This window comes from Anomalospiza imberbis, chromosome 8 (assembly GCF_031753505.1).
Source record: "Anomalospiza imberbis isolate Cuckoo-Finch-1a 21T00152 chromosome 8, ASM3175350v1, whole genome shotgun sequence".
In the NCBI taxonomy this organism is placed as follows: domain Eukaryota; kingdom Metazoa; phylum Chordata; class Aves; order Passeriformes; family Viduidae; genus Anomalospiza; species Anomalospiza imberbis.
Window position 1 is genome coordinate 9,360,890 of NC_089688.1, and position 12,842 is coordinate 9,373,731.

Sequence of the window (12,842 nt, forward strand, 5' to 3'; positions counted from 1 at the left end):
CTCAGTAACTCACTCTAGGTGAAAAAAAGTTCTCTAAAAACAATCCAATAGAGGTAAGGTAATTGCTTGCCTAAAGTGTTGATAGAATAGGAAAGGAAGACAATGTATAAATTTGCTGTGGTACCACAGGCAGTTCATTGTCTCATTGCTGCGAGGACTGCAGCCTTTAATACTGTGAGAAAAACTGTACTTGTGGCATTTAGGTAAATATTTGAAGAAGTGCCTTTTTTTTTTTTTTTGAGATTGAGTCTGATTCAAAGTTCTACTGTAATGTTTAGATGAGCTTAATTTAAAGTGGATATAATTTAGACAGACAGGCAAACCTAGCTGGTATTTTTCTGAACCACAAAATCAAATCTGTCTGGGTTTCAACAACTGCAACATGTGGCCTGATTCACTGGATTGAACCTGAGACTTTCTTCTGCCAGGACAGAAACTGGCTGGTATTTTTGTCCCAACAGCTGTATCTAACATGCCTTTTTGCTCAAAGGGCTCAAAACCAAAGGCACTTTCTCCAAAGACACTAGTCTGGCAACTGAGGTGCCTGTCACTGTGGGTAATTTAACATCCTTAATTATGCTGCATAATTTAACACCCTTTTGGTTCCTCTAGCAGCTTTTGCAGCCCACATGAGCTCTGGGTCACCACATACATAATTAGGAGATCAGAAAACTTGCAAGGCTTTAACCCATTCTGCAGCTGGGTAGTGGTAGGAGACTCAGTGAAGCAGAGCTGATAGAGGAAGAAATGGTGCCTGAGTTTAACTGAGCCCATGAGAACTCTGTGTTCTCCCAGGTACAGCTCACTGCTTGAGCCCAGGAGCAAGCAAGTGTCCTTTGGGGTGCTGCACACTGGTTCTGGCAGCGTGCAATTCCTCAAAGCTGCATTTAAGCCAGTATTGTCTTTATCACAACAATAATGTGCAGTTCCAAATGTGCTGGAGAAAACTGATAACAATCTTCACAATTTAATTCTACATTTTTAAACACTTTTCCTTTAGAAACTGCTTAAAATAACACAGCCTGTCACATGAGTACCAGCTCATTGAGGTGTTAGCTCATCAAGGTGTGAGCATGTATTTGTATGTGGCTGATAAGTGCCTCAGGACTGGATGCTGACATGACACTGCATGATCTGGCCCAGTCCTAGTACTACTCATAGACTTGAATGTTACCTATCTGTTATATCTGTTACACTGAGATTTCCAGACATTAATTCCCAGTTTAGCAATAAAATCTGGAAACACAGAGAACAGTATCTACGGACTGTAAAGCACTTTGATTCTCTAGCCTTAGAGATGAAATTAGGACAAGATGATTTAATTTGAAAGAAGTAATTTGAGATACTAATTATCCCAACAATAATATCCCAACAAAAGCAATTAGTGCTGCTTTATACTATCTGGCACTCTGCTCAAATATAGGAGGTAGTTTCTGAAACAGGTAAAGTCAGCTATAAATGGCACAATTTTGGACAATCATGCCTACTCATGGCATTTTAGACCAATAGTCTTAAAGTGGCCACAGTACCTACCTTAACTTTTAGTTCATACACTTCTTTCTTGAGCTGATTTGGGCTTTTTATCACAGAAATGGCTCCAGTTGTGTTGCTGATTTCAAATGAACCTTCACTTCCTGCAATGAAACCAAGATGCTCTGGTTACATGCCACACTTTCTTTCTTTGAACGAACATGGGCAAATCAATTGTACACTTCATTAAGCACATCTTTGTCCATAGTGTATCCATATGTATCAGTAGATCTGAAGCTATACTTCAAAAATGAAGCATTTCTGTGACTGGCCATAGTGAGATGAAAACACAGATGAGGGCCTAAAAGGGTTTTCTCCCCTAGGAACGACACAGTGGAGTTCTTCCCTTATGGGCAACTGTCAGCATTTTCCTCTTCCCATCCTGCCTGGGCTCCCCTCAAGCCTCAGCATCCAGGCATTACCAATGCAAATTTGGGATTAGTTTTTTTAGTTTTTGTTGTCTTCTTTATATGCTAGTTTAGACAAAAATAGACATTTGTCATTGTAATTAGCAAATGCTTAATTAAGTCTCTGAGAAACAAGAACATTTCTCTCACTAATATCAGTTAAAGTGAGAAATCTGACAATCTGCCAAAAATAAACACAGTCCCTTCCCTCAGACAGCATCTCTGGAGAAGCATCTTCTGGTCTTAAACATTGAGTTGTCAGAAAAAAGCTTTCAGCCTGTTGCAAGGCTTTCCTGAACAATAAGGTTTTTTTGGAGTATCTGGGGTAAACCCCAAGGTTTCTGAACTGAGGCAGAGTCTGACAGAGGCAGGACAGGGCTGCAGCTGACTTTGCTACTGCTATCCAACTTCCATTGATCTGGAGAGAATACCAGTTCCAGGCAGCAGTTTATTGAGATTGGTATATTTGATATGAAGTAAATGGCAGCTGGCAGAGAGGCAGCAGTGTCTCACTAGGATGTCAAGAACCATCTCACATCACAGCCAAGGGCAGGCTGGTGCCCAGGAAGGGCAGCCCTGATGCTGCCTCATGTACAGTATTGGCCACATCCTGTGCTTTGTGGCAGTCTCCAATGAAAGGAAAAGAGAGGAAATCTCTTTAAATGTAGGAGATTTTTAATGCTGATTTTTAAGCCATCAGATAGTATCCTCTTTTGCTAATACCCACAATAACTGCAACTTCATTAAAGCACTCTAGACACAGCATTGAACAGATGTTGACTCACAATACCCAATTATTAAGATACATTGGCCTGCAAAATACATTCTGACTGAGAAGAAGCTTAAGTCAATAGTGGTTTCAAACCACCATATTCTTGTTATTGTCTAGTTATCCCAGGGAAATTGGTAACCTGGAGTACATGTGTGTACTGTGCTCCTCCAGACAGCATGTTCAGAAGATTGGAGCATGTCCTATCATTATCCCACACCCCTGGGATAAGAAATGCTTATTAAGAACAAACATTTTCCTATTTGCTGTTAGTGTTTTCTTGTCCTTTAACATCCCAGCCTGCAGTTATTGGAATAATGGCTTGTCAGAAATAATGCCAGTGTCTGAGGTGCAGGGGCAGAAACCTGTTGCAATCTTCTGGTTCTATGTTTTTCAACTTTCTATTTAATAAAAGCCTATTCCCTTCCCCTCTTTTCCATTTCACACAAACAAAGCCCTTTGTTAATGGGCATGAGAAAAGCCTGCTCCCCATTAAGTCATATTTTGTTCTACTTATTTGTTATCCTCTTCCATCTTCCTTTCCCACTCTTTCCTAAACACTTACATTTTTTTTTATCCCAGAGAACTCTTTTGGTCCTTCTCTATTTTCTTTGTCAATCCAGTGTCTTTCCTTATTAATCTTATTTCCCTTTGACATTTTCCCTGGTTCTTCTGCCTTCTTCATCTCCTTACTTAATTTCTCCCTTGTTTAGCATACTTTCATCCCACTTACTTGTTTTTGCTCCTCATTTTGCACCTTTCTTTTTACCTTTTCTCATTGTCTTCTGCAACTCTCTTTTCCTCAATGTTTCTGCCTTTCTTTTACCTGTTTATTTCCTCACATTAAGAAGGAACCTCAGCATGGGTCTCATCATATACCAATGCAAAAACTCAGCTGTATCTCTCTGTTCTGGCTGTTTAGATCACTTAACACAATGAAGCACTTACTCCATAGCTCTTCAACTACACCTCAGATTTCTCTTAGGAAGTTTTAGGATCTTTCACACCTGTGAGTTGGGGTGCCCAGTTGCTGCAGAAGCCTTGTTGTGGAAAGGGAGAATGTAAAAAACCCAAAACTCCCAAAGCTGTAGCCTGGAGTTTAGTTGCTCTAAGCTGTTGTCTTCACCACCTAATGAATCACCAATTCCACTAAGTTTCACATTCATGCTATTAAAAGATGTGTGACAGACACTCTCAGAATAGCTCATGGAAAGCATTAATCTTCTGATAACATCTGTTTTCTTCCACTTCAGTGTACAGCCAATGTCTCTTCACTGGTAAATATAATTTCTTCCAAGAAATCAGAAGTTTGACTGTTTAGCCACTTTTATCACTGTATTAATAAAAATATCCTTCTAAATGCCATGTCTGGATCTCCCAGTGAATTATCTGACCTCCCAGATTAAGTGATAGAGATGCTCAGAAGAGTGAATGCCTCTCCCTTTACACTTTCTGAAATGACAAGCAGGCTAATGATGCCTAACAAATCAGCAACATTAACAGCTCCATGTGCAGTTCTGTGAAGATACTAAAACTTACTGAACTGCATCTTGGCTATACTCTGCTAGACAGGGCCCTGAAGTTGTTTGAGGAACCTGACATTATTTCTGAGATTTTGTCTCAGGTTTATTAAACTCTAGCATATTCTGTTCTAATTTAATGCCAGATGGAGTTTTGAGTGCCCTTCAAATTTCATACAAGACAAGCCTACTCACCATTCACGATGCAGTAATGAATATTGTTAGGCTTTCCTCTGTCTCCATCAAGAGCAACAACAGTAAGGACCTCAGAGCCCTGAGGAGAGATGGGAAATCACAGTCTGTGTGCTGAGATCAGAGCAGTGAAATTACAACTGCACATTAATAAACGGAACTCCTGTAAGTATTTCTGCAGTGAAGTGCTGGGGGCAGAGTGGGCACTTGTTCTTGTGCTATATGGGGAGCACAAAAAGGGCCAGTGCCCACTGCTCTGGGTGAACTGCCTGTATACCCTGTGTGCCCATGGGTGCCTCAGCCCTGGGGGCTGGCTGGTCACAGGAATGGTTGGAAGTTGTGGCCAAGGACCCCTGCCTGGAGCCACAAGATTTGGAGCAGCCAGTCTGAAACCCAAAGTTGAGTTTGGGGCACTACCAAGATTCCCTCAGGCTGCCTCTGTGCAGGCTCCTGTGTCCCATGGCCACAGTGTGCTGAGACACAGGCAGCTGCCAAGAAGTTATTGGGTCACTTTGGTCCTTCCTAATTAAGTTCAGACAGAAGCAAACATAGATCACAGAGCAACTTGATCCACAGAACATCTAGGACATAAAATTGCGATGAAAATGATGGTGATTTAACTGCCCTTAAACCTTCCCTGTCTTTCTGCACAAGTAACGTGGCCGTGGGCCATACGTACAGAATTTGTGTACTGAGGACCTATTGGCTCATGTGACTGCTCCTGTCAGCTCAGAGGGATGATAAGTGTCACATTAAAATGCTCACCCAAGTGGCAATGAGCTGTACAATTCAGGCCTCTGAACTAAAGTGTTACTGTTTGAGGCTGCAGAACCAGGGAACATTGAAGTAACTGTCAGTGAATCACAAATGGCAACAAGGAACATTTTCATGACAACCCTTGAGTGAATTTTTCAAACAAGAGCAAGGCTCTGTTAAAGCAACTGGAAATACAGAACTGTGTTTATTATTGTTTATGCTGGTAGCAGCAATAAAATCTGCCTATTGGGCAAAATGCAATGCAGTCCCTTTGAAGGTGACAGAGTACTTGTAAATCCTGACAACTCCACCAAAGGAGAAAACAAGAAAGTTTACAAAATTAACACCAAATGCACTAACACCACTAAAGTCAGCTATTGCCTCTTTCTCTGTGGAGTTCATTCTAATGGCAAAACCCACACAGGGAAGGACTGATTCGTGCTTCCATCATTATATCATAATGGTGGAAGTTATGAGCTCAAGCTGGATGTAATTAACATTTATTGATTCTCATTTCCATAGTAAACATTAACTCCTGTGTGCACCTGATAGTTATTTCAAGACCTATATGTAACTATGCGGAATAAATCAATATACATAATATCATTCATTTTAAACACCTGCAAAGTACACAGGCATTACTTCTCTGCCCTGCTGAAATGTACCAGCCTCTGCAGTGAACAGCAGTATATAGTCATGCATGGGCTGCAGTGTATCTTTCTGGATAGAAAGGTAAGACACAATCTTTCCTGAAACTCAAGGGAAGGTCAAATGAACAGAGTGCAATCACACTGCTAAAATGATCAATAGCCTAATGTTGGGCAATTTCATGGGTAGATACCATTTCTTGTCCTATATATGAAGAAAATTTTAACTAAATCTTATGTATCAGGGTGAAAGCAGATCCCTACACAATCATGTCACTGCTTAGATATAGAGAAAATCCATTAGTTTGCAGCTTCAAGAATATGTGGCTGAAAATGACTGGTTCTCCTAATTATGTCCCTGCTTGACTGATAATCTGGTTGAGTTTAGGCCTAGGAGGCCTTCCTGGCCCATCCTGCCTAACCAGCCATCACTAAGCACAAAGCGTCCTGCATTTTGGGGATGTCAGGGTTGCTTCTCCCCAGGTGATGTCCATGGGACAACAGAGAGTCTGGAGTATTTGGGCATGAATTCTGTCTGCACCTTGTACAACTAACTGTTGGCAGCAGACTGATCTGAGCTAGAAAATAAAAGCACTGTGAGACTACAGAGCAAACAGACACATGAAAGCTTTCAAGCATGATGTGCTCAGGTGACATGACTGGCAGCCTGCTTCAGCCTTCAGCCAGTGCCTCTGGAGGTCTGAGCTACAGAAGAGCTCTTAGTCACTGTCTGGGTTTAGACCAATGTAAATGGGCAAAATCTTTTTTGACTTCAATGGAAAAAACAGGAAGTCTTGCATGGCAAATTTGCAGTAGACATAAGGAAGAACAAATGTGAGATTTGGTCAGCTCAGTTCACCTAGGAGTCAAATCAGAGTTTAGGTCCTATTTCCAGTAAAGCCTATGCTAGATGGGAAAGGCTGTACTTGTTCTCCCACAGATGAGAACCAGAACTTACTGCGAGCGTGTCCTCATAGACATATCCATAGTAGGGAGTCCCGATGAACATAGGAGGAGTGTCCTGAACATCCTCCACATTGATAGTAACTGTTGTTGTAGCTGAAAATACTTTGTTGTCTCCCCTGAGCTTCCCACCACCATCCTAGAAAAGAAGCCATTGTCAGATGCCTCTGCTGAAGCATGCCTGCAGATCAGCTGAGGCATTGCATGGACCTCCTGAGCCTTCAGAAGCACAGTTCCAGGAATCCTTTCTCTCTCTGAACATATCGATTTAATCTGTGCTGCCCAATTCCCTTCTCTTTTCCATTTGTCCTGCTCTCTCTCTGATTATGAAGACAGCTTGCAGTGCCTCAGAAGTAATTTCTTATATTAAAAGTGATTGAGCCAATACATGCAGTCATAAATGATCTTTAGAGAAGGGACAGGGAATTCAAAGATCTTTTTCAGGAAAAATGAACACTAGAAACTGATGCAAAAATTAGTGACCAAGGTCTACAGCTTTTCATCCCACATATGAACACAAGAAAGTGCACAGTAGCAAGGTAGTGCATCTCTAGAGGGAAATAAACAGTGTACATGCTCAAAGTCTCCTAGGAACTCCAAAGTGATAAAGTGCAAGCACAGAGGAGCTGTGCAGCCAAAACCTGCGAGACAGCCACACTGTGTAAGCAGTCTCTGGGGACTTGGCTACAACCAGCTCTGTGTGACTGATACACCAGAGCCAATTAGGAAGACAACTTGCTATTTCAGAAGCTTTTAACACCCTCAGTCTCAGAGCACCAGCTGTAGGTCAGTAGTCATGCTGGTGTGTAAGAGTGTGAATTGTTCAACATGTCTGCAGTACCAATTCTAAAAATTACAATTTTTTAAAAAAGATACACTGTTTGTTTTATCTCCTTACTGCCCCAAAGGCAGAATTTAAGCCAAATTTTGTCGCTCCTCCTCAAATAAACCTTGGCTAAAAAATACATGAAAAGGTCCATACATTTTTTTAAAAATATGAGCCACTCCAAGTCCTCATAAGTTCCAGCAAAATTGCCCTCTTTCCACCCATGTGAGTCTGTGTGACAGGTCCCCACAGGACTGTGAGAGACTTCAGAATCTACAAACTTGTAATGCCTGTTAGCATGTGCAGTCACAGGCACAGTACTGCTGGGGAAGACAGTGGCAAGAAGGGACGTGCAGCAATATTGGCAAGATTTAAATAAGCTCCTGCCACAAGGCAGCAGGGAAGTGAAAAATAGAAACATTCACAGATATTTCGAGAAAAGACATCCATCACTTGTGCTGTGCTGGGTCTAGCTGTGTCCTGTGTCTTACTGTGGGTAATGATTGTGGCCCATCTGCCTGCCAGGGGTTTGTCCTTGTGGTGGTAGGGCTGTGCCCTGGGCAGCATGAGGAGCCCTGGATGATTCTTGAAGCCAGGGCTGGATACACCAACCCTTCACTTCTAGTTGAGTCTCATGGCACTCAGGTGACATGAATGAAATGTGGGAAACTCCCTCCCAAATCCTCCAGATGTTGTTCAGCAGCAGACACCTGCTACCTTTCCTCCCTCACCTTTCCACATTACCCCCCACACCTCCAGATGTTACAGCAGGAGTAACTCTGCTGCCTTCATGCTTCAGCAGCACTTGTATTCAAACTAATTGGTCCCAGTCAAACACAGCACCCCATCTCCTCTAGTGTCACATAAAAGCCTTTTACCTTGGCTATGATGACAACAAAATGTGTCCTTGATTTCTCATAGTCCAGGGTGACCCCTGGTTTGATGCGCAGGACACCGCTGTGACGGTCTATTGTAAACTTATTAGCATGGATGTTCTAGAAGGAAAGAAAAGAAGAAACATCCAAGGATTACACATATGGAGATAGGATTGCCATAGGGATCCATCTTTTATTTCATCTGCTAAGGGAGAAGACTAGAATAATGACATGGTTTGGGCGAATAATGTATTTGATGGATTTCGCCTCTGTGTGTTTATGAACAATTCATGAACCGACCCCAAGTCTCTCATTATTCAGAATAAATCAATTACTTGTAATGTAGATTTTTGTAATATTTTAGTATTTCATTGTGAAAACTTACACATTGGTTAACTCAGTTAATTGCATGGAAAGAGGTAGGGAGACTTAACAGTAAAAAAATGAAGGCAAAAAGGAAGAAAAAAAATAAATGCTGTTATCCCTTAGTGTTTCAAAGTTCTACTAGTTTCAAAAAATAGCTGGAAGGTTGCATGTATACATTATTGTCAAACACAGTGGTGGTCTGGTGATTTTTGTGATGCACAAACAAAATCTAAAGGACATCTGATTTTAAAAGAGGCCTAAAAAATGCCTCCCTCCATTCTTCTGAACTGGAGATATCTGTCCAAACACTCTGTTCCTGTGTCCAGACACAATGGCCACTGTCAGATAATCTTGGCCATTTGAGCAGACATCACCACCTGCCTTTATCATACTTGTGGAGAGGTTTTTTCTGTGCACCTTGAGAATTCTCAGAAACTGTGCCCAAAGACATGGCAAGATTTTTTCAACAAATACACATATTTATTATACTTTCTGCCACACAAATATATTATAAACTAGACATAAAATTTTGAAATTGCTGTCCCTTGATTCATAGATTATCAGCTCTTTGATAAAAGCCCTGTGCAAAATTGAATCCTGCACATGGACCATAATTTGTGAAATCAAAGCTGAATTTCAACAAGACACTCAAGGTGTTCTTTCACAGTATGCCCAAGTTCTTAACAGGATTAGCTTTAGTGCTATGCAAATAGCTTCTAACTTGTCTCCATATTCTTATCCAAAATTAAATTTGGATAAAATAAATTTAAACAATATTCTTATCCAAAACAAATTTGCTTTGTTTTTTTTGTTTGCTTTTTTCATGTTTCCTTTTGATTAAAGGGAACTGCAGATAACCTGGATGAAACTGTCTGTAGGAAGAAGGAATTTGAAGAGCGTAATGCAAAAAATTACCCTTGTGGCATACAGAAGATCTGTAAAACAGAGGTTCTGCTTTAAATCTGGAGCCCTTTCAGTTCTTCACCAGTGGGCAGACACTGAAAGGGTGGTTTCAGGCAACCACTGCTTTGTCAGGGAGAAGATTTAGTACCTCTCATTTCACACTGTGATCCAGGTATCAATTATGCACCAGCCTGCAACACTAAAGGGCACATTTATGTTTCCAGTGTGTTTTGCTCCTATTTCATGCTTTAGAAATCCCATAAGCATACAAGATTACCAGTTAATCTCGCTCTCTCTGTCACTCCAAAGGGAGGGCCAGTAAGAGCCCTGCCGTGAGGGGTCCTGCTGGCAAGCACAGGAGTGTCAGTGGCAACTCCAGCTCCCCTGACTGCCTGCTGGATCACCCTTGGCTGCTTGCAATCAGACAACATCCCTTCTGCCAATGCTTATTTTCTTGTGTGTGGTACAAAATTGGTCCTATGGGCACTAGCAGCGTACTCAACCCCTAAAATAATTTAAAAATCTGCTTTCTCAAATCTCAGTAAATGAGAGATGATTTGTGAAGGTACAGACAATACTTTACCTGCAAGAAGTAGGTAATGCTTCCTCCAGAACCCGTGTCTTTGTCTATTGCCTCGACCTTAAAGATACTGCTGCTCGAGGGAGTGTTCTGTGACCAGAAAGAGTTAGCAAAGTCACACAGGAACAGAAAACCAGGTGAGGTAAAAGAAATGAAAAATGAACATGCAGGGAGGCAGAAAAAGAGAGTGATGGTAGAAAGAATCTAAAAGCACTGAGGGAACCAAAGAGCAGAAAGGAAATAAGGAAGAGATTAAAACTGGAAAACAAGAAGAAACACTTTGTGAAATAAAAATAACAGACTATTTAGCTGAGACTGGGTGTATCCTATTCCCACTGTACTAAATTCCAAAAACTCACATTGACTCACATCTTGGAACTTACCCCAAAAATAGCACACCTTAAGTACCAACTGACTTATTCCCCAAGTTTGCAGTGAATATTAAATATCTACCCAAACCCTAAACCAAAAGAATGCAAGTCTGTTCTGCACAACTCGTTATTTTACTGAAAACATATTAGCCCCTGTTTACATCCTATAGGAGTATATTTCCAGTATGCAAAGGAACTTCACCAACCTCTGGGACTTCGACTATGTAAGGTGTATTGATGAACTCTGGGCTCTCATCGTTGGCATCCATTACAAGGATCCTGACTTTTTCAGAAACCTGGAGTAGAATATGAAGAGCATATTATGACTTCTATTATTTAAGAATCCCATTATTTCCTTTTTACAGAGGTTTCCAGGGCAGTTATGCCTGTAGGAGGCTGGAACATCCCAAACATTTATTGTAATAATCTCAATTAATTTCTTTGAGATGAAGAAGAGCTCTAGATTTATCCAGCCTTGTGGATGTGAAGAGGGTCCCAGTTTTGTGGTACCTCTAGTGATGAAGCCCACATTTTCCTACTGGCAGACTGCCATCCTGGCCATGACAGCATCAGTCCTTAAACTGAAAATACCAAGAAAATCTGTGAGAGTAGGAGAGAGGCTCAGTGCCTCAGATAAGTCCTTAATGATTAGAAATGAACAAAGCTTTATCTAGCAGCAAACAAGAAACCCCCACCACCTTAGCCTAAGCAAATCTTCTTAACATCATGCTAGAGAAACACTGTGGGGGTGGGGACAGGCAGCTCTTGGGTGCCCAACACTAGCTCCTATAATGTCACATATTTCTCCAAAAAGCCTCCAGATCTTAGGCACGAATCTGACTGTGCTGGCAGTGAAACTTCATAGGAAGCTGCTGTAATTCTGCAGGCTGCTCAGTCAGTATTTCAGCTCACACTTCATTGCAATTATCCTCAAATAGCTGAGCAAGGAGATGTAGTGAGACTTGAGTAACGGAGTTCAGTGGCTCTTGGAACAGGAGGTAAGACTTTAATGAGATTATGTTTTCTGATCAAATGAGATGGTCCCTTTAAGATAATTTCATAGAAGTGGGTATGTGAGGACAGGCAGTTTGAAAAGCTACAGCATAATTAAACACTTACTGTACTCAGGCCATCTGAAATACTGACAATAACTTCAATCTCATCTTCCTTCTGTAAATGAAGAAAATTCTTTTGTTAGAGAGATGGTGTTTGTCCTGATTGGAAAAGGGACTGCAGATTTAAACCTGTCTAGGCAAGCAGATGAAAGTAGCAACTATTACCACAGAGCAATCCCAGCAGAGGCTCGAGCTCCTTTAACCTTCAGTGGCTACTGTCAGGAGATAGTTGCTCTGGTAATCCCTATTGCTTCCTACAGTGCTCATAAAAATCAGTCACCTTTTTCAAGAAATGTTTCCTAAAATGGCACTTTGGTTCCAAATTCTTCTGTCTTAGTGTACAGATTTTTAAAGCGTTTACCAAATATTGTGTTTCTCAGTGAGGAGATATGAAGATTTCAATGCCTTCTTCCCAGAATAAGGCTGCCTTTAGGCATCTTTAACCAGCATTGTTACATTGGCTAAAGGGCTATGATGTACTAGAGGAGTGTCTTGGAACACTGCCTACACAAATCTCTACTTCTTCCTAATGATAGGAGAGTTCCCTGTCTGAGGATTTGATGACTGCAGCTGCCCCTAAGCTCTTGATGGCATGTGAGTGAGGGAAGATAAGAAATAAAGAATATACTTCTCTTTTGAAAAAAGCTGGACAGACAGCAGCTGAAAATTTTGATAGCAATGTTAGTGGAACAAGTCAACTGGAATGCAACACAATGGGTGAAGTATAATGTCTTAGAATTGCAAAGTATATTACATGCTTCAGAGGCTAATAAACTAACCTTGTCCCTCAAAGCCTCAGATCAAATTAAACTGAAAGAAATTCCACAAACACCTGGAGTAGTGCCATTTGATTGTACCTCTCTGTCCAGCTCCTCGATCAAAGTAACATTTCCAAGATTCTTGTCAACAGAAAAGTAGCGCCTCGATCCAGCTTCATAGGTCAGGCCATATGTCACAGGATCTCCTTCTGGGTCAGTTCCATTCAGAGTGTACACATGGGTACCTGAAAAATTGATATTCAA

The 12,842-nt window shown here is 41.2% G+C and overlaps 1 protein-coding gene across 9 annotated transcripts in view; it reads right to left on the reverse strand.

The window, feature by feature from the left end:
* CDHR1 (cadherin related family member 1) overlaps positions 1–12,842 on the reverse strand; it is a 341,860-nt gene that overhangs the window by 21,910 nt on the left and 307,108 nt on the right. For 8 of the 9 annotated variants that reach the window (XM_068197285.1, XM_068197283.1, XM_068197279.1 and 5 more), the window contains 8 exons: positions 12,678–12,823; positions 11,825–11,875; positions 10,912–11,001; positions 10,338–10,424; positions 8,489–8,605; positions 6,780–6,923; positions 4,422–4,500; positions 1,534–1,634 (listed from right to left, as the gene is read on the reverse strand). In XM_068197285.1, coding sequence (XP_068053386.1) covers positions 1,534–1,634; positions 4,422–4,500; positions 6,780–6,923; positions 8,489–8,605; positions 10,338–10,424; positions 10,912–11,001; positions 11,825–11,875; positions 12,678–12,823 — 815 coding nt within the window. The remainder of the gene's footprint in view (positions 1–1,533; positions 1,635–4,421; positions 4,501–6,779; positions 6,924–8,488; positions 8,606–10,337; positions 10,425–10,911; positions 11,002–11,824; positions 11,876–12,677; positions 12,824–12,842) is intronic. The other variant, XM_068197284.1, reaches the window with a different exon arrangement.